This window comes from Marmota monax, unplaced genomic scaffold, assembly GCF_021218885.2.
Source record: "Marmota monax isolate L192 unplaced genomic scaffold, Marmota_monax_Labrador192_F-V1.1 WCK01_AAM20220418_F8-fsc00207, whole genome shotgun sequence".
Classification (NCBI taxonomy): domain Eukaryota; kingdom Metazoa; phylum Chordata; class Mammalia; order Rodentia; family Sciuridae; genus Marmota; species Marmota monax.
Window position 1 is genome coordinate 2,111,761 of NW_026692713.1, and position 22,668 is coordinate 2,134,428.

The 22,668-nt window shown below is 36.3% G+C and overlaps 1 protein-coding gene across 6 annotated transcripts in view; it reads right to left on the reverse strand.

Moving 5' to 3' along the window:
• Positions 1–4,156: 4,156 nt before the first annotated feature.
• Positions 4,157–22,668, reverse strand: part of Ercc6 (ERCC excision repair 6, chromatin remodeling factor) — a 79,524-nt gene continuing 61,012 nt past the window's right edge. For all 6 annotated transcript variants that reach the window (XM_046446749.2, XM_046446752.2, XM_046446748.2 and 3 more), the window contains 9 exons: positions 19,829–20,044; positions 18,892–19,002; positions 18,227–18,346; positions 17,703–17,797; positions 16,191–16,336; positions 15,400–16,104; positions 10,365–10,569; positions 9,515–9,590; positions 4,157–7,339 (listed from right to left, as the gene is read on the reverse strand). In XM_046446749.2, the coding sequence (XP_046302705.1) occupies positions 6,917–7,339; positions 9,515–9,590; positions 10,365–10,569; positions 15,400–16,104; positions 16,191–16,336; positions 17,703–17,797; positions 18,227–18,346; positions 18,892–19,002; positions 19,829–20,044 (2,097 nt within the window). In that variant the 3' untranslated portion in view covers positions 4,157–6,916. The remainder of the gene's footprint in view (positions 7,340–9,514; positions 9,591–10,364; positions 10,570–15,399; positions 16,105–16,190; positions 16,337–17,702; positions 17,798–18,226; positions 18,347–18,891; positions 19,003–19,828; positions 20,045–22,668) is intronic.

Here is a 22,668-nt window from a genome sequence, read left to right on the forward strand (position 1 = left end):
ACTTGATGGTGGTGTACAATTCTTTTTCTAAGTTGCTAGATTTGGTTCATTAGTATTTTATTGAGGATTTTACCATCCATATTCATAAGCTATATTGGTTTGTAGTTTTATTTCTTTGTGACAACTTTGAATGGTTTTAGCATCCTAATACTGGCTTCATAAAATAAGGTGGGAATACCCCCTCCCCTTCTATTTCTTTTTGAATAATCCAAGTTAAGTCTTTGATTGCTCTGTAGAATTCAGCAGTGAAGCCACCTGTGGACAGTTTTTCAAAACCTGATTTAACCTTTTCCTTGTTATAGGTCTATTCAGATTGCCTATTTCAGCTTGAGTCAGTTTCAGTTGTTCATGTCATTTTAAGAATTTGTCCATAAGTTATCTTTTTTTTGGTCATAAAACTGAAGTATTCTTTTATAATTGCTTTTATTCCTGTAAGATTGGCAGTAATCTCTTCCACAACTGATCCTAGCAATTTGAGTTCTCTTTTTCTTGGTCAAACTAGCTAAAGATTTGTCAATTTTGTTGATCTTTTCAAAGAAGCAGTTTTTGTAACTTTGATTTTTATTGTTTTTCTATCTTTATTTCCTTAATTTCCATTCCACTCCTTATTATTTCTTTCTGCTTGCTTTAGGTTTAGTTTGCTGTACTTTTCCTAGTGACTTAAATGGAAGGTAAGGCTTTTGATTTTAAGCCTTGTTTTCTTTATAATGTAGGCAATTTCATCTATAAATTTCCCAAGCACATCCCTTAAGTTTTAATATGTTGTGTCTTTGTTTTCATTTGTCTCAAAGTATATTATAATTTTCTTTGGGTTTTCTTCTTTACTCATTGGTTGTTATTTAAGTCTCTCAAATTTATAAGCTTCTTAAATTTTGCCATTTTGATTTCTAACTTCATGATTGTGAACACTGAATATGCTTGGTATTTGTTTCTATTTAAATTTATTGAAGTTTTATGGGTTAGCATATGGTCTATGTTGAATAAAGTTTCTGGTGAAACTTATCAATAAGACAGACTGTGGTTGTTGGATGAAATGTTCTATAGATATCTGTTAGGTGTAGTTGGTTTGCAGTGTCAAGATTTCTATTTCACTATTAACCTTCTGTCTAATTTTCTAGCCATTACTGGATAGAATTATTGGAAATCGGGTATTTTAAATCTCCAACTATTAGTGTTATTGATTTCTCTCTTCATTTCTATTAATTTTTGCTTCATGTGTTTTGGTGCTGGTATTAGGTGCATATAATTGTTATATCTTCCTGATGGATTGACCCTTTTAGCATTCTCTCTCTCTCTCTGGTAACATTTTGTTTGAAATTTGATTTTGTCTGATAAGCAAGCACTCTACCAACTGAGCTATATTCTCAACCCAAATTTGGGTATTTCTTGTTTAAAAGATCCATTAGCAACAATTTTTATTTATTTTTGTTTATCTGAGAAAAACTTTAATTCTTGTAGGTTTTTTTCTTATTTTTGTTTTTTGCAGTGCTGGGGTTCAAACCCAGGGCCTTGCTCATGCTAGACAAATGCTTTATATCATTGATTTATACCCCTGAGCCCTCATTCTGGATAGGATTCTTTGTTGACTTTTTCTTTTATCCCCTCTCTAGAGCACTTTGAATGCCATCCCTGCCTCTGGCCTCCATTTTTTTCTACCCTCTGAGAGGTCAGCTCTCATTCTTACTGAAGTTGCCTTTCCACTTTCTGTTTACTGCTCAAATTTTTTTGTTTGAGTTCAGCATTTTACTATGATATGTCTGTGGGTCCCTTTGCATTTACTATGCTTCAAGGTCACTGACCTTCCTGGATGTTTTTCAGTAAATTCAGGGAGTTTACAGTCATTATTTATTTTTTCTTCTTTCCCTCTTATTCTTGAAAAATCCATTACATACACATTTAACTGTGTCTTAATAGTGTACTTGGTGACGTCTCACATTTCTCTAAGGCTGTGTTCATTTTTCTGCTTTTTCCTATTCTTTGGATAGCATAATCTGCAATCTTCTAGGTGATGGAATATTTCTCCTAATTCAAATCTACTGTTGACTTCCCTACTGCATTTTTTATGATAGTTTTAAACTCCATTAATTTAGCTCCTACAACTTGGAGCTAGGGGAGTTGGAGAAATGCTGACAGCCTACCCCTCCCAATGAGATACTTTATCCCTTGACTGGGAGCTGAGAGGGAGCTCCATTTTCTTGAAATACATACCTGGAGCTTCTAGGTGAGGGAAATGTTGTATCTCAAACATCATAGACTCGCTGTTCTTACCAAGGTTTAGTAGGTTTTCGTGAATAAGTATTACTTCATTCACATATAATTTTAAGACAATTTCCAAAAACATCATATATGTTTTTACAAATTTCACTGATTATGTTTGATTCATGGGTCTACAGGGCCCGTCACACTGACATTTTGGAAATGGAAGTCTAAGGGATGTTTTGAAGTTGGAAAATTTAACTGTGTACTTCACCACACTAAGAGTGACATTAAAGATGAAGATCTACACAATTTTATCAGTTTAACAGAATAAACAACCCAGAAACTTTCCCATTAATTATATGGAAGTGGCATATAATGTAAAGATGATTTTATATATTAGGAGGAAAAGGATGAACTTCTTAGGAAACCAGGTTAGGGAACAGCTTCTTAAATAAGGAGACAAGACATGGGAAGACTAAATTCACTATATTTAAAATTTTAAAACTTCTGAATAATAAAACTCAAAAAATAGATCTATGGATGTTTTAATCTCCTTATGTAAAAGTAAAAAAGAAAAGATCTCCAACCCCCAAAATCTATAAAATACCCAGTGGTAAGCCTAATATGAACTATAAAAGATTTTGAACAGTTATTAAAATGTTATCCAAGAATATAAAGGACTTAAAATGAGGCCCATCATGAAACTAATGGGGAAAATTATATTACTTATGAAAAAGTCTATTATCCTTAAACTAATAAAGTAATACAATCCCAATCAAAAGAATAACACAATTTTAGTGGAACTTAATAAGCTGATTGTACAATTAATTTGGAACTGAAAATGCACAAGACACCAAAGAGAGTAAAAAAGGAAGTGGGACTTGTCCACAAGTGGCAAAATATGGCGCAAAACCAAATGACAGTGTGAAGAGTGTGGTAAAATAGACATCTGATACATTTCTAGAAATAAATGACATAATATATGATGAGTTAAAACTTGGGATTTTAACTGGTCAGAAAAAATAATAGACTATTCATTAATAGCTGTGAAAACTGCCTTTTATTTCTGTGTGGAACAACCCTAAAAAATTTAATAACTCATAAAAACCCAGGCAAATATGACATGAACAGGCATGATATAACAGAGATCTACAAATAATCAATAAACATAGAAATGTTTGGTTTTATGGTAATCAGGAATATTCAAGTTAAACCAAGGTTATTTTCAACCACAAGATTTTCACAAAAACCTACTGAGCCTGAGACTGTCTACCTCCTGCTGCCATGGGTGTGGAGAAACAGGTCCTTTCAATGTATTGTGAATTGGAGGAAATAAGTTCACTACATTCATTGCAAAATATTAAAATGAGGGCTGGGGTTGTGGCTCAGTGGTAGAGCGCTTGCCTGGAATGTGTGAGGTACTGGGTTAAATTCTCAGCACCACATATAAATAAATAAATGTCCATTCACAACTAAAAAACTTTTTAAACTGTTATTATTTTTAACCTAGCAATTCCATGAAAGTATAGCTGTAAGAATGAGAAGATGTCTGTATATAATGTTAATTTTAGATGCAATAAGGATGATATAATTCCATTAATGTAAATTACATGTAATAAATTAGCTCCTATAATAGGAACTCCAAAATACAATGGTTTAAATAAGTCAGTAGTGTATTTTACTCTTAAGTAACAGAGCAAAGAGCACAGTTCAATACTGGCAGATCAATTTCTTCATCCTCAACACATAACCTCTTTGGAGATGCCAGGGCATGCCGAAGCTCCCAATGGGCATTCCCACCAGCAAGAAGGGAATATGAAGAAGAGTATACACTCCAATTCCTTACTGAAGACCCTATCTGGAAGTTTTACATCCCACAGCCCCAAACTTCAATATGTGGCCATACTCAACTATCACAGAGGTTGAGAAGTATAATCATTAGCTGAACAACCATGTGTCCAAGTTCAGGAATTTTATTAAAGGAAGAAAGGGGAAATACACACATTATGGCAACAAATTTTTGCTACTTGTTTCATAAATGTGTGGAAAACAGCCTAGAAGAACACACACACATATCTGTATAGGAACTATATACATTCCAAATATAGAATTTAGCTCTGGAACAGAAGCAAGATTGGTGCATGGGTGGGAAGATAGATAGCATGCGTATTGCTTGAAATTTTTTAACAGTGACGGTACATTCACATAGTAACTAAGGAATTTTAAAAACTTGACAAAAAATTCAAGTCCTTTATTTGTATTAATATAATACATTCAATACATTAAATCTATTCACATTGTACAAAGAACTTCATGTTCCAAAAATTAACTTTCATCTAAAGGAATAAGTTACTCTATATTGTTAAAACCTTTCCATTTAGAGCACTGTTCTTCAATGCCCTTCACCCCGGAGGCATAAAGACCATGTTTATAGATCACAGGTACACAACCTACCCAAGACCATGGCTTGTCAGCAGCAGAACCGGAAAGAGGACTATCTTGCACTTATTGCATCATACTTTTATTTCTTGCTCAAAGAGAAGGCTACAACTTCTCTAGCTCAATATAATTTAGATTCAGACTCTATAAGGAAAATGTCCAAATGCTCCTCACTAGTGAACCAGATCAGTATTTTACCCTGAGAACAAGCCAGGAGGGGGAGATACAATTTTCTTATATGCTAATGATTACAAAAATAAAAATGTACCCCATAAACAGTCACACGTTTTGATTCTCTTTAGGATTTATTGAGTGGTTTAGAAATCCCTTCTAAGACTTCTAGATAATAATAGCAAAATGAATATATATGAATATATATATGAATCAAACTAAAAGCAAACAAAATGAATAAGCCAGAATCCAAGAAAAGAAGCAGAAAATCCTGATAGGAATATAACTCTGCTAAGGGAAGGGAACCCTGGCCTAAGCTATCTAAAGAAAGATCAGCAAGTCTCAAACCAGGGTTCCCCAACCAAAGCCACATGCATCCTGGCAGGGGCACCACCTGCACAGAACCCTCTCCTCTGTGTTGCAGGGAAAAGCTGTTCACTTAAGCATGAGTTTAAGATTTAAGAATACCGCATGGGAGGGAGGCAAGCAAAATACAAAGAAATGACAAAGAAAAAAATAGCAAGTTGCAGAAAACACATCCAAGAAAAAAAATGCACTGTGATGGCTTAGAAGAAATTTAAGGAATGCAATGAACTTGAGAAAACAAGACTTGAAATGATAAAAAAAAAAAAAAAAAAAAAAAAAAAAACTATGAGAAGTAAACAAGAAAAGCAAAGCTAAGAAAATAAACTGAGGATTAAGGTTACACGATCACAGAGCCATAAATATAACAGACTCTAACAGTCTCTAAGAACACAATTAGCTGAAAACCAAACCATTAAAACAGGAGAGTATCACAGTGAATGTCAGCACAAGAGGTGAATGCCACTAGAAAGAAGATGACTTAGACAACTGTGGTCACATCTACAACAATCAGTGCCCTCAGCAAACCAAGCTCAACAAATGAAACAACAGATCTTCAGACACCAGCCAGCAAGAGGACAAAGAGAGCACTGCACGGTGGTCACCTCATGGTGAGGAAGGGATGCCTGGCCGTGGTCCTGTACAGTGTAGTACAGTGTAGTACTCAAGTGTTCTTTCATGCATGTACTTTTGGTTTTTCTTGGATATTCCTTTTTTTTTTTTTTTTATGATAACACATTTTATTTTCCTAAAACCAATAGTGAGAATAGGGAGGAACTTAAAGCCAGAGTAAAATGAGTACACTAAAACTTTCGACAAATATCTGCTTTATTATTTATTACCAGGCTTTCATGCTTTACTAATAAAAACGCTCTCCGACTAGAGATGTCGCTCAGAGGTACAGTGCATGCTTAGCATGTATGAGGCTCTGGATTAAATCCCCAGCTTCCAAAAAAGGGGGAAAAAAACCTGCAAATTTAATTATATTTTTTCAAGAAGGATTGTTTAAAGGCAATTAATATGATGTAAATTTGAAATATTATCTTTTCATGTATGGCAGATGATAAATTTAAACATTTAAAAATTATGCATCAAAATACTGTTATCAGATATTGATAAACTAATTTACTGAATAGGCTGACTAAATGTAAGACATGTTTTTAGCACCAATAAAAAGAATTGAGACTTCTATTCTACAACTTCTTCTTTTTCTTCTTTTTTTGAGTACTGGGAATCCAACCCAGGGAGCTTTACTAGTGAGAAACATCTCCAACCCTTCTTACTTTTTACTTTAAAGTAAAAAGGGTCTCGCTAAGTTGCTGATGGTAGCCTTCAACCTGAGATTCTCTTGTCTCAGCCTCCTGAGTCACTGGATTATAGGAGTGCACCACAGCACGCAGCTCTATTCTGTAAACTTCTAAATGAATAGTTATATGCTCCCTGACACCATCTTTTGGGTAAAGGAACAAATGTGCTCCAAGAAGCAACTGTTAAGTCCCTGATTTTAGAACACAATTCATAATGGAAAAAAACAATCCATCCAAGTATTTTTCTTCTAATAGCATTATTAAAACTTTTCAGTTTTGGAGAAGAGTTTTTTCTTTAAAGTTTTAGTTATGAGGTAGATGCCATTTTAAAGTAAACATAGGGGCAGCCAACTTTCCTTGACAAACATATGATTATTAAGCACAAGTTGGTAATCACACACTTCCAGTAGAAGACATGACTGAAAATTTAGTGTTGTTTAGCAGTACTCTGGCTTGAGTTTCCAAATTCCTTCACCTCGAGGAGTTCTATGAAAAGTGCACAGATTTCTCAATAGTTCCCGAAAGACACAAGACTGTGACGCTGATAGCTTGGACTCAAATTCCTGTAGAATCTCCTGTGTGCTGGCCTGGCCGTCAATGTGGGCCTGAAAAGCTATGAAGTTCCTCATTTCCACCAGCAGGTCATCATGTTCTGTGGTGAGTGCCTGAGAGGCAGAAGCCTCTGGCAGGTGTCCACTTTCACTCTCTAACCGCTCTGGGAGAATTAGGTGATTTCTCGCTCTCATTCTGGCCAAGAGTGAGGAGGAAGCAAGAGCCCCAGAAGAAGACTCTGAATCTTCTAATTTTCCACTGAAGTGATCAGGGCCATGATCTTTTCCCTCCTTTTTCATGACACCATCCTGCAGGAAAAAGAGCACTACATTGATAGGTGGAATTCTAGATTATGTCCCTACTTCATTCCCCAAAGGCTGTGGGGGATTGAAAAATAATTCAGGTGCCAGGTGGTGAGGTAATGGTGGAAAGAATGAAACTCCACATAACACCAAAGGAAAGGAAGTAAGCCAGACAGTTGAGTCCATACACAGTTAAAGAATATTTCCTAAAACTAGGACAGCAAATTGGTGCAACCATTATGGAAAGCAGTATGGAGATTCCTCAGAAAACTTGGAATGGAACCACTATTTGACCCAGCTATTCCTCTCCTCGGTGTATACCCAAAGGACTTAAAATCAGCATTCTATAGTGATGCAGCCACATCAATGTTTATAGCAGCTCAATTCACAATAGCTAAACAATGGAACCAACCTAGGTGTCCTTCAGCATAGGAATGGATAAAGAAAATGTCAAATATATACATAATGGAATATTACTCAGCCTTAAAGAATGAAATTATAGCATTTGCCAGTAAATGGATGGAGCTGGAGAATATCATGCAAAGCCAAATAAGCGAATCCCAAAAACCAAAGGCTGAATGAATCTCTGACATGCAGATGCCAATTCACAATACAGGGCAGGGCTAGGGAAGAATAGAGTTACTTTAGATAGAGGGGAGTGTAGGGAGGGGAGAGGGTATAGGGTAGGAAGGATAATAGAATGAATCAGGCATTATTACCCTATGTACATATATGACTGACTACATGACTGGTGTAATTCTACATCATGTACAACCAGAAGAATGAGAAATTATACTCCATTTATGTATGATGTGTCAAAGTGCATTCTACTGTCATGCATAACTAATTAGAATAAAATATATATGTACATATATATTTTATGTGTGTGTGTGTGTGTGTGTGTATAAATAAATAAAAAGGAAGAAACAGTAGGCCACTCCATGGGTTTCCACTCTGCATACAAGAGCAGAGGGAGGCAGGGTGGAAGGGCTGTCCTTCAGGCACTGCTCCCAGGAGGCTTCCTGGAGACACTTTCTGTGGCTAGGAGTCTTATTCTGTTCTTATTTTCTCATGCACCCTGACTGAAACTCAGTGAGATAAGCAGCAATATCACAGCTACACTTTTTCTTCACTTTTAAGCCTTCTCACTCTTTCCTACAGAGATAGGAATTAGGGAATAAAGGGAGAGATACTGAGTGCCAAAAGACAAGTCCAAATACCACTGAAATGCAGAAAGAAACCATGAATAATTGCAAACTCCTGGTTGGCAAGCCCCTGAATCCATGCCCTTGTAACATAAGGGCAATGTGCAAGTGCGGGGAAAACTGGTACAAATTGTGTAGCTCCAACCTGGATCCACTTCTAATCCAGTATCTAGCACCAGCCGTCTATGAATATTAACATCCCACACCAAGGGATTGCCGTCTCTCCCTCTAAAGATTTCCTGCATTTTCTCTTGAATGTGTATTCCTTGCTTTATCCCAAAGGCATCTCTTTTGAGAGTGCCCCATTCTTCCTTGAATTTCTATCTACTTTCTTAAATAAACCTTTGTGCCTTTGGCGTGTATTGCAAATTCTTTTCTATCACATATGCCAAGAACCCTGGTGGTCCTGAGTCAAGTTCTCTTTGGGAACTCCTTGGATTCTTTGGAGACATGTCTTCTCCCGTGATACTATGTTATAACTCATGTGAATTTCCCTAAAACAATAAAAACTAACTTGGAAGGGGCCTCAAACTAATACTCAAAAGCACAAAACAGACAGTCAGAAAGGTTCTCTATTCCTAAATGTGTTTATACTAATCTAAAATTGGAATCTGAACCTGGGAATTTTTAAGTTTTCTCATTAACGCAGAAAGACAAAGAATGCTGAATGGTGCAGTTTGACCCAGTTTTCCTCTTACTGAAGTGCTTAGGGCATATGGTGTGCTCCAGAACAGGGAGAGATAAGCACATAGTCAATATAAACTCCAACACTCAAGGTAGTTTTTGGTAGCTTCATTCTAGAGGACGGTGGTCTCTAGGCATGTTCCCTCCAGGCTGTCTTCCCAGCAATACTTTTTTCCCTGTATTAACTTTCTGAGGGCAATAACCATCTTCATATCCAGAATTTGGTGAAATTTTCCTGGCAATTCAATCAAGAAACTCCCCCACATTAAAAGCAAACATGCTATCTTATTACCTGGCATTTATCTGTTGGAGATGTTGAAGGATGCTGCACAGAGAGGTTAGAGTTCTTTTTCTGACCAAATCTACTCCTAAATAAGAAAAAGAATCACAGTAGATAAAATGTTAGTTTTTGTGATGTGATGATCAAAACACTTCTTTAATAGCTAAATTTGTTCTGGAAATTTATCATCATCAAGGTTATAGTTTCAAAAGCATGCCATTTTTGGTTTTCAACCTGTCTGCTTTGATTATTCCACTTTGTTCTACTGGGAAGTAACTGATGCATCTTGGAATGAGACCCACTCAGTATCCTCATTCAGCACATGAAAGCAATCACATTCACATTATAGGTAGGAAAGTTATTCTAAAAATGGCAAACTGAAGAACATAGTAATTACTGATTGGTGTAAGTTGGCTAATCATCTTATTAAAGTTTAATCATTATTCTGAATCTTGCACTATATAAAAAAACTTTTTTAGTTGTATATGGACACAATACCTTTACTTTATTTTTATGTGGTGCTGAGGATCAAACCCAAAGCCTCACACATGCTAGGTGAGCACTCTACCACTGAGCCACAACCCCAACCCTTTTGTACTATTTTTAACTTTACCATCTTTCAAATAAAACTGATTACTACTTCTCCTGAAATTCAGCTTTAGAAAGCAGGGAATGAAAGTGAGGAAGAAGGTAAGACCATTGTATTTCCCAAATCACCCACTCTGATGTATACAATGCTTCCCTGAGAGATTTCCTATTACTGCAGATAAGCAAGCAGGTGAGCATGTTCACCTGCCCTGACTTTTCTGCTAGTCTTCACTGTTTGTCCTGCTTGTAAACATGGCAGGGAGCAATCTCTTACTTTATTCCTGCTGGTGCACCTGAAGTCCCCCTGAGGCCAGTCCAGGTGGGGATACCAGACATTGCCCCAAGACACCTTTGTCGAGAGAGCCTCAGGGCTTTCAAGGCGTCTTGGGCTACTCGGTTGGCTTCTGCCTCTACCAGGACATAATCCGGGCTGGCTCCATCTATGATTGCATCGTGCTTCACCACGCTGTGCACACCCACTGATAAGAACAAAGAAAACAGCGAGAGTCACATTTCAGTTCATTGAACAGGATACTATTTTCCTCTATAATAGTCTAGGGTTGTAGGAGATGAAAAGAACATCTTTAGCTGCTATTTGCGAAGTGGCTGTTAGAACTCAGGAACTTCACAAAAACCACTTCTATTCACACTCACTATTACCCTAAGGGGGAGAGTTATTAATTATCCCTCTTTTAAAATAACTAAGAAAAATGCTTTAATCTCAACTTTAATATTTACCCTTTCCCCTGCTATACAGAAGAAAAGCAAAAACCTATTAATAAATTCTTCAATGAGGAGAAAATATAAACCAGAATTATAGAATTTCTAAAAAATAACAATCATAAAAATGCTATGTATCAGAATCACTGAGACAAACTTAATACAGTGATCAGTGGACAATTTCATAGTCTTGACACTTATATCAATAAAGAATAAAAAGTGAATTAAATTTCCAAGTACAAGTTACAAAAAGAAAAAAAACCTATACAAAAATAAAACAAAACTTCCAACCAAAATACAATAAAAACAAAAATACCAGGAAGAAAGTAATAAAGAAAAAAGCGAAAATAAGGTAGAGAACAACCACAGATCCAGTTTAATAAATCAAAATCCTAGTTTATTGAAAAATAATACAAAATAGACAACTAACTAGCATGGCTTAATCAAGGGAAATAAAAGGAAAAATAAATTTACAGAATTCTAAATAAAAAGGGAGAAATTATCATGGAACAAAGTGAATTTTAAAAAAATCACCTCTATGCAAGTTGGAAAACTAAACAAAATAGACAATTTCTAAGGAAAATAGACCAGTAACATAGAAGAAATAGAGAAAGTTATCAATGATAAACATAGCACAAAGAATATAGATCCATATCATTTATGAACATCAATAAAAAATACTAAGTACAATACTAGGAAATAGAACCCCATAGCAGTCAGAAAATTATACTCTATGACCAAGTGGGGAGTCATTCTAGAAATCAAGGTTGGTTCAAGATTAAGAATCCCATTATTTAATAAACCATATTATGATGCTGGTGGTTTCAGTATTATCCATAGATTTCTATAGATGCTGCAAATGCCTTTGACAAAATTCAACATCCATGCAAGAAGAAAACCCCCAAAATTGGGAAGTGATGATATTTCCTTAATATAATAAAACATATACCTTAGTCATAACACCAGAATCTTACTTCATGGGTAAACGATAGAAGTTATTTCCACTGAGAATGGAAAGATGTATATTATCTCCAGTATTCACTTTCCATTTTAATTGAGTTACTAGCCAGGCAATTAAAAAAAAAAAAAAAAAAAGCAAAATCAATTAAAGACATAAAATGAAAAAGTAAAATTTTCTTTTTGCAGTTTTTTTCCTTTATTTTTTTTTCCAGTGCTGGGGATGGAACCTAGGGCCTCGTGCATGCTAGACAAGTGCCCTACCACTGAGTTATGTCCCCGATCCTTCTTTTTGAAGTTTTTAATGACAACCCATCTAGACAATCCTAGAATATCAATGACAAAACTTTAACAATAACTCAGAAAAGAATGAAACATAAGGGCTGGGATGTGGCTCAAGTGGTAGCATGCTCGCCTGGCATGCGTGCGGCCCGGGTTCGATCCTCAGCACCACATACAAACAAAGATGTTGTGTCCGCCGAAAACTAGAAAATAAATATTGAAAAATTCTCTCTCTCTTCTCCCTCTCTCACACTCTCTCTTTAAAACAAACAAACAAAAAAAAAAGAATGAAACATAAAAATTAATATACGGAAATCTATAAGCTTCCTATTCTATTCACAAACAATAGAATTTCTAAAATTTTATTCCCTAGTATTGTACTTAGTAATTTTTATTGATGTTCATAAATGATATTGATCTATATTCTTTGTGCTATGTTTATCATTGATAACTTTCTCTATTTCTTCTATGTTGCTGGTCTGTTTTCCTTAGAAATTGTCTATTTTGTTTCGTTTTCCAACTTGCATACAGGTGATTTTTTTTTAAAAAAAGAACACAATGGTGGGAAAAGCTCCATATTACAATAACAAAGAACATAAAACAGGAATAAACCCAAGATACATGTAAAGCCATTACATGCGAGAAAACTTTAAAACATGCCTGGGAGGACACGTTAGGCCTGAAAAAATGGAAAGACATCCCTTGCTTTTGACTGGAATGACTGTATAACCTTCCTCCCTGTGCTAATTTATACATTTAGTGTAAATCCAATAAAAACACCAAGAACTGCTTTTATGAAGCTAGACAAACTGATTCTGACATATGAAAAAACAAACAAGCACAATCAGCTAGGAAAACACCAGAAAGCTATGCCTTAACTGACAGCAGACAAACAGTAGAACACTCTTAATTCCAAGTGTGTTGCCAAGGCAGGAATAAATAAAGCAGGGTATTAGTCACCAAATCTACAAAGGATATAGAAATGCTCTATATGATAAAGGTGGCATCTTAAGTCACTGGAGAAAAACAGATTTTAAATAAACGATGCTGGAAAAGGTAAGGAGTTACTTAATCCAAGTGGATTAGACAGACTTAAATGTAGAAAAAAATAGTCATATAAGTAATGTGGTGAAACATGATACAAGTTCAAGAAAATGTGGTGAATTCCATTATTATCTAAGTGTAGAAAATGTTTTTGTTATCCATGACTCAAAATAAATAACAGATAAGACTGATAAATTTGAATTACCTTTTTTTGTTTTGTTTTTCAAGGGGCTGGAGATCAAACACAGATCCTTGCACATGCTAGACAAGTGTTCTACCACTCAGCTATATCCACAGCCCTGTATATTTTTCTAGATAACATTTTCATCAATAAAATCATTATAAGTAAAACAAGACAAATTGAGAAAATATATGCAACATATATGATAAATAAATCAATAAATAGGAATGTTTGAATTTATTAAAACAACAACAAAAAAAACTTAAAGAGGAACAAAGGCCAAAAAACTGATTTAGAAAACAGGCAGAAGTCATAAACAAACAATTCTCATGGAAATTTAAAAAAAAAGAAAAGGAATAAGATATAAATGGTTCTATAAATGTTGTTCAACTTCACTCAGTGAAATAAAACAAGGTATCATTCTTCAAATTTTAGATAGCCAAAGTTAAACATAGAGCAAACTCTCTTAGCAAGGGTCTGGGACAGACACTTATACATTATTGGTGACAATTCAATTTGATATAAACCTTATGAAGGGGAAAAGGACATTATCTCCAAAGAACAAAAAAAACCATATACATACATATACATATACATACACACACACACACACATATATATATATATATATATATATATATATATATTACCTTTTGATGCAGCAATCTCACTTTCAGGAATTTTCTCTGAAAATTTTATCTCTAACACAGTACTAAAGTATATAGGTTATGCTAGCCAGCTTTTTGTCACTGTGACCAAAATATATGACAAGAATAACTTAGAGGAGGAAAAGTTTACTTTGGTTCATGGTTTCAGAGGTCATAGCTGGCTTCAAGGCAAAAATATCATGGCAGAGGAAAGCTGCTTAGCTTGTGGCAGCAAAAAGAAGAGTAAAGATCCACAGAGAGTCACAGTCCAAGGACACATACCCCATGACCTACTTCCCCCAGCCATGCTCTACCTGCCTATTAATACCACCCAATAGTTCAGTTATCAATGGATTTATTCATCGATAAGATTACAGCCCACATAATCCAATCTTTTCACCTCTGAACACTGCTTCGTTGCCTAACATGAAAACTTCTGGGGGGGGACATTTCCAGATGCAAACCATAACATGAACACAAGATTACTGCAAAGTGAAGATTTTAAAAAAGGTATTAATAATCTAAATGCTCAAATGTGAATAAACTATGGTATGTCCACATAATAGCAATAAAAAAGTAGGAAGCTTTCTATTAATAAATACAGAGTGACTGTCAGGATGTATGACAGTTTTTAAAAGGTTAATATAAGATATTATAGGAGGTACCGTTTGTATCAGACTAATATGTGCTATATATTTTGACACAAAGAAACACAGGAAAGAAGAGGTATAAACACATATAACTGGGGAGGAAGTGATGGAATGTAGGTGAAGGTATTCTTTGAATATATCTATTTGTATAGTTTTGACCTTTATAACTTTATATTAATGTATTATATATTCAAAAAGTAAAATAAACAAGGATAGGGGGACCCTAAAATGGATAAAAGCAGAAATAAACTAACCTGTGTTATCAACTGTGACACAGAGAGAAAGGAGAGGAAAAAGAGGAACCAAGAAACTTTTGACCATATTGTGTGGACTAAAAACTCCAGACCAAAGACAAAAAGAAATTTAAAAAAATATTGAACTCTAGTTAGTATGGTTGTCTTTTGTGGGGGTAAAGGTTGGGAATTCTAATGCTACTATGTATTCTAGGATTGATAAAGTAAGTCAAGCTGCTGAGAATGATGATTAATACTTCTCAGTCTAAAAGAAGAATCACAAGTATGGAAAGGACCCTATGTAGTTGGCTGGGAAATTGCCTATTAAAGTTCAGACAGAACATGTCTATTTAAAACATTACATCTTGCCTGTGAGTGGTTATGTGTTTCCCAAAGTTTCAAACTCCTCCAGTTCTTCAGAAAAGGGGGTAAATATAATTTTCAGAATGTCAATACAATTGAAATCTAAATTTTAGAAGGAAAACATCTCTGGGTATGACCCCCCTCTGTATCATCAGTTAAAGGATGCCACACTAAAAATGGCTTCTTGTTCTCTGTTCCTAGCACCTGTTGGTAAATGCATCTAAAGTATTACCTGATTTTTTGAAAAGCTTTTCCAAAACATAATCATCACTGCTCCGTTCCTGGGCCTCACTCGCAGGCTCAGTGTCTCGTTTGTGGTACTGCCTTTTCTTCACCAGGTGTGGGACTCGAATTCCTTCAAACTTGGCATCTTTACAATGCTTAGAGTTTTTGGCCTTTGGCTGCTGCCGCAGATGTTTTTCTGAGATCTCTTCTTCTGACACATTATGATGTTTTGTTTTTGACTTGTGCTTATAAAAATGACTTTCAATTTGTTCATTCTTCCTAAGATGTTCTGACTGAACCTGGGAGCTTTCTCCTTTATAAGAAGGACTTTGCTTTTCATCGGTGCTTTCTTCACCAGATGGCTGGGATTTTCCACCAATGCTTGCAGAATCTGAACAGTCCCTATTTCCACTAATCACTATTGGCTCCTCCCGTCCAGACACTGCTTTTGTCTCTTCTCCAAGCCCATCACTGCTAGTTACGTTCCCATTTCTATGAGGGTTACTTTTTAAAGGATTACTTTCAGTAGAAGTTTCTGTATTTCCTTCAGTTTCTGTTGCCTTAGATTTCTCTTCAGTCAATAAGGCATCGTTTATAGATGTATCAGAATCAGGAAATTTTCTGCATTTTGGAATTCCACTATCTGTTCCAAAGGCTGATGGAATCTTTTTTTTTAAATGGCTTTTGGGTGTCTGAACATCTGAACCAGTTCCTTTAAAGAGGGAAAACAACACTAATGTTACATTACATTATTCATATAAAATTGATAATTCTGAATTAAATGACTTTATGTAATACCTGCAAAAATAGCACTAGTTTCAGTGCTCTGTGATGCATCAGGACTAGTCAGAGTAAACAGCTCATAAAGATCATTCGATTTGAAGAACCGCCTTTGTTTTGGATCTTTTAGTACTCTGTTTGTCAAAAACTGCTTGAAGATTTGTCTATAAAGATAAAAATTATGCTAGTATAAAATAATGTTAGATACACTTCAAAACTTCAGTTATAAAACAACATGAGATATAACTGCATCTGTATAAATGCCTAAATCATCCCCAAAACTTTCGGTCTTATAAAATTATAGTTCTGGATGTATATATCAGTTGATCTTCCATGTTTCATAGAATTTAGATTTGAAAGAATACCTTATTAAAATGAGCTTTTACAACCTTAAAACATTTCAAAAAATATTTTTCATACACATTCATGCAGCTAAAAGCTTCTCAAAGCTGCAAGGGTCTCCCTGATTCATGGACCAAAGGTCCCATCTCCTGCCCTGCTCTGACCTTCCTATGATGGGTTCAGGAAACTGACCTGGGTTTTGCAAAGTCCTGACTCTGACCTGCCCTGTCAGTTCCCACTTGCTGATCCACACTCTGTGCCAAAGCCCCATACCATTGTCCCTCTTACAGTCATCTCAAGAAAGCAGCACTGTTCCCCCAAGTTAAACCTCTCTTCTCACAAAATCCAACTCATCTCCAATCCTCCACAATAGGACTTAAGGACATGGAACATTCTAGGAATAATCCAGGGCACAGTGGAGAGTAGTAGCTTCCCCTTAGCAACTAGGGTATAGCACATAAGAATGAACTCTCCAGTGGGTGGCAAAGTCTGGACTGCTGAATTTATCACTGCTGAAAACCCCTGCATTCTAAAGAAAGATAGAGGAAAAAACAGATGTCCCATCAACCTCTCTCCAAGAGGCATCTGAGCCCAAGACTATGATGATCACACCTGAAAGGCATGTGAAAATGCCAATGTTAACTTCAACTCTGCCACTTTTCACAATTTTCCTAAAAGAAAGTGGAATATTGCAGGGCACGGTGGCACACGCCTTTAATTCTAGCGCCTCGAAAGGCTGAGACAGGAGGATTGGAAGTTCAAAACCGGCCTCAGAAAAAGTGAGGCATTAAGCAATTCAGTGAGACCCTGTCTCTAAATAAAAATTCAAAATAGGGCTGGGGATGTGGCTCAGTGGTCAAGTGCCCCTGAGTTTAATCCCACAAACTCCCACCTCCAAAAGGGGAATACTATAGCAGGTAGAAACAGTTCTCTCAGATAAGATTATCAAGTTTACACATAAGTGGACTTTGAAGTAGAATAAGGTACAATGATGATCAAATTTGAAGACATTTTTGAAAACTCACCATTAAGCCATCTATGCTTATGTCAAAGAAAAAATCACAATAGAAGAAAAACTATATCCTTTAAGTTATAGCAATTATTTTATTTTTAAAACAACACTTAAAAATACTCCCTGCTCAAAACTCTGGGTGCATAGTCAAAACTTGGGCAGCCATCTATACCAACCGATGGTAAATCTTCTCTTCAATTGTGCCTGCCATCAGAAGCCTATACACAGTCACCTGCTTCTTCTGGCCTATCCTCCATGCTCGCTCTCGGGCCTGCAGCAGAGAAAGAGAGATCTTAATGAGGACCCTTCCCCTGCAAGTGCTGATTAGAAATAAAGATAGCTGGTCAGTGCTTTCACTCTCTGAGATAAAATTTTGACTAATGAGGCCACAGACACTTAAGGCCTTTTAAAGGACATGAACAGTCAGTTGCCAAAAACTGAACCAAGACATCTAGATCTGAAAAATATCCTAACGTTGCTTGTGCTCTTTTTACTCCATATCTAGAAATGGATGCTGTGGTAAACTGCTGAAAACTCCTCTGCCTATGGAACCCTAAAGGATGTGTTCATTCATGTAAAAGAACAGGAAACTACCAAAATTTGGACTGTGAATCAATTAGAACATCAAAGAATGATCACAGTGTTAACCGAGAAACTCCATTTCTACTAACACATTTTGGTTTTAAAGTAAAAGACAGACCTGTGTATCAGTGCTTGGGTTCCAGTCAGGATCGTAGATGATGACTCTGTTGGCCCCAGTCAGATTGACTCCTATGCCACCAACCCTCGTGGTCAAAAGAAACACGAAGATGGACGTGTCCTACAGGAAAGACACATGGCACTTAGCAGACACATCTGAGACTAGCTACAGCTTTTTGTTTCTGCCCACACATATTCTATATGTGGACTACTAGGCTGTTCCCAGTATGAGGAATGGTGACGTCCCAGAAACCTTTGGTGAACGAGGCTCACCTCATAATTCCTACTCAACTAATTATATTAGTAACATTTAAAAACTGGGTTTTCGGGGCTGGCATTATAGCTCAGCAGTAGAGTGCTTGCCTCACACTTGTGAGGTACTGGGTTCAATCCTCAACACCACATACAAATAAAATAAAATAAAATAAAATAAAATAAAGATATTGTGTCCATCTTAAAAAAAAAAAACAAAAACTGGGTTTTCAAGAAGGACATTTTTTAAGTACATGCATATCCCACTTCCCAAAGATCCTGAAGTGCACAGAAGCACAACATCTCCCTTCAGCAGCTACCCAGTCCTAGGAAACATAAACACTGCTCAGGTGGCTGTGGATGTATTCACTCTTGTCCCTCTACATACAGCAGCACAGTCTGACTCCTTGTTACCTCATTGTATTTTGTAATCAATGGTTGTCTTGATGCTATGGTAGTGCTTCCATCCATCTTGAGATAGGAATACTTCTGGCTTCTCAGGAACACTTCTAGTATGTGTAGCATCTGTTTGATGGGAAGAAAAGAGCATGCAAATAAGATATACATCCTGGTGAGTCTTTCTCTACCTGTATAAATAGCCATATCTTCCCCAGTGGGCCTATTTCCTTGGGATTAGTTCTTAAAACTTTTTAAGTAGCCCTACCTCAGGCCCAAACTCACCTTAATACCAGAATCATATCTTTTTTTTTTTTGTAAACCAACTCTAGTCAGGTACAGTGGTGCACGCCTGTAATCCCAGTGGTTCAGGAGGCTGAGGTAGGAGGATCATGAGTTCAAAGCCAGTCTCAGAAACTTAGCAAGTCCCTAAGCAACTTAGGAAGACCCTGTCTCTAAATAAATAAGGACTGGGGATGTGACTCAGTGGTTAAGCACCACTGGGTTCAATCCCTAGTACAAAAAGCAGCAACAACAACAACAACAAAACAATTCTAGATGCCATTTCTAGAGAAAGATCCAAACTCCTAAAGAGATCTGCAGGCTGCCATCTTAACAACAGTGGCAGACTTGCTTTAGAAGCATTTTAGTTTATTATATACCACCACCACCACTCCTTTTTTTTTGTATTGGGGAACAAATCCAGGGTTGCTTAACCACTGAATTATATCCACAGCCCTTTTCATTTTGAGATAGCACAACCCTCAGCAAATAAGTGAGATCCTAAGTTGCTGAGGTTGGCCTCAAACTTACGATCTTACTATCTCGGCCTCCTGAGTCACTGGGATTATAGGCAGGTGCAACTGTGCATGGCGATTATATTCTATTTTTAAGGCATGAAGAACAGACTTCTTTCTTATATGAAGAACAGATAGAACTTCTTTCTTTCACTCACCTGTCTTGACTGAGAAAACAGCAACACTCGCTGACCCTGCTTTTGCCATATTTTCAACAAAGATTCAACAACAATCATTTTCCCAGAACGTTTCCAGTATCCAAACTGATTTTCTTCTAGTTCATCATCTGGAAGACCTCTGAGATTCTTGGGACCTCCAGAAAAGAGATCAGGGTGGTTGCAGATTTTTCTTAAAGCTATAAGTCCAGAGAAAATCTGTGATACAAAAGAACATACGTGCACTCAGATTACCCATGTAAAAATAATATTCAGGAAAGAAGGAAGGGAAGGAGGCTATTCCATACGTGACATGGATTAAAAAAAATCATTCTTTACTAGCTTCTTATTTTCTTCCCTAATCGCATTATTAGGAGCTGGAAGACATTAACTTTTGCTCATCTTCTTTCTCTGATAGGGCAATTCTCTGGAAACAAAACAATTCTATTGGACTGAACATGTCTACAGGGGTCATATTCAACTGCTGATAATTTACTTTCTTTACTAGTAAAAAATGGTATGTGGTTAACTGCATTGTAATCTTTATATAAAAACTGACTCCTTAAAAATAAAAATCTGAAATATCATACCAATCTAAATTTAGAGAAATCAGTCATGATTTCTAACTATCAGATATATTTAAATATTACATTCCTAAGCAACTCAATGAAATTCTGCAGTTGAATGTGTGAGTCAGAGGCTGAAGTTTCATTTACCTGTATATTATTACTACATCAGAAAATGAATCTGGGGCTGGAGTTGTGGATCAAAGGAAGAGCACTTGCCTAGCACGCATGAGGCACTGGATTCGATCCTCAGCACCACATACAAATAAAATAAAGATACTGTGTCCACCTATAACTAAAAAAAGAAAATGAATCTGCATGACAAATGCATAAATGAGAAGGATATGAAGAAAGGTTCATGCAACAGAAAAGTATAAGAGGCTGGGGTAAGTATTCCCTAACCCCTGCCTCAGCCCCTGCCTGAGGACATTAACAAAACAGCAAGAACAGGCCTTCTCACAGATTTCAGAGTGTGACTCAAATAAAATTCATTAGTATGAGAGCTCAAGTAGAAAAAGAGATATCAGCTGGGTGTGGCGGCACACACCTGTAATCCCAGCAGTGTGGGAAACTGAGACAGTATGATTACAAATTCAAGGCCAGCCTCAGCAACTTTGCAAGGCCCTACACAACTTAGGGAGACCCCATCTCAAGATAAAAAATAAAAAGAGCTGGGAATTGGCTCAGTGGTTAAGCACTCCTGGGTTTAATCCCCAGTACCAAAAAGAAAAAAAGAGCTAATAAATTAAGTGAATAATCAAAGGGATGACAGTTTAAACCCCCAAACAGTTACATAAGCAAATAATAAAAGATCTGAACAAATCAGAAATACTGTGAAAACTCCCAAAGAGACATCTCTAACTCATTTTTTTCCTCTTGACCTACACTGTCTGACAGAGTAGCCACTAGCCACATGAGGCTATGAAGCACATTAAGTGTGGCTAGTCTGAATTGAGATGTGCTGCAAATGCAAAATATATGCCCAATTTCAGAAACTTAATACAAAAAAAGGAGAGTAACATATCTCATTAATCATTCTGAAACTTTGATTATACATTAAAATGATATTTTAGATATATTAGGTTAAATAAAATACACAATCAACATTAATTTTCTATTTATCTATTTACCTTTGTAATGTAATTGAAACTTACAGGTGTGGCTTGCATTCTCTATCTATCATTTTGATCTTGGAGGCAAATGAAGAAGTGAAGGGGAGATTTAAGAGCTGAAGAAATGTGAATGATTTAGAAGCCTTTATATATATCAGTAACTGATGAAGTAAGAAACAGATGTAGTTAAAAGAATGAAAGAAACTACTGAATCTGGAAGCACAAGCACTCAGATACTATGAACACAGGCAGCCACATTGCCTGCATTCATCTCGATCCACACACATCACTAGTCCAATGGGACAGGACAAGGACCATGACTTCAAAGCTCAGCATGGATTAAAGGATACAGAAAGGTCTGTATTCCTAAACCTGGATTCCTAAGGCTTATTTTGAAAGCACCTCACAGAAATGGCTCTTGCTCAGGATGACAGCAAGCAGAGTGAGCATCCTCAGCCTTAGGAATCTTATATATCAAATCAATAAGACAAAATTCACAGGGTATACACAAAGAAGCGGTACAGTTTAGTCTAAAGCCCTACAGCTTTAGACTAAATGCTGATTATATTCTGCACCTACTTATTTAACATACATATAACCACATATATGTATGTGAGCACTTAGTGCTATCTATAGTTACAATGTTACTGTAGAAAAAAATGTGTAAAAATGATTTTTCCTCAATGTGTCCACTCACACCAGCACTCTGGGGCTGTTTCCCTATATTCTGCATGGGAGCCCCAGTCCCTGAAAACCTCATCATTGCAGATGCCAATACTTAGCTATTCTTCCACTAGACCACAGGGTTGGATTCAAATACAACAGTACTGCAGTAGAGATGAAATGGAACATACACAAATTTAATGTGTTCTTTCACTTCTTCAAGGATTGAAATTTAGTCAAAATTCTCACCAAAATGTTTTCAAAGGGTCACAGAAAATTCCTAACCCAGCAGAAGCACATGCCATCTAAATAGCATTCAGATACTAGCTTCCAGCATACAATCTCAGCAGCACATTCTTATTTAAAAAGTTCCCAGGGACAGTCCACCATGGTAACATGTTCCAGAGAGCTAAATTCTAGCACACTCATTTAGTTATATAATGTTTTTCCATTGTTGTTATTTTGGTTTTTTTCTAAGAAGACATTATCTACTTCTGAATTC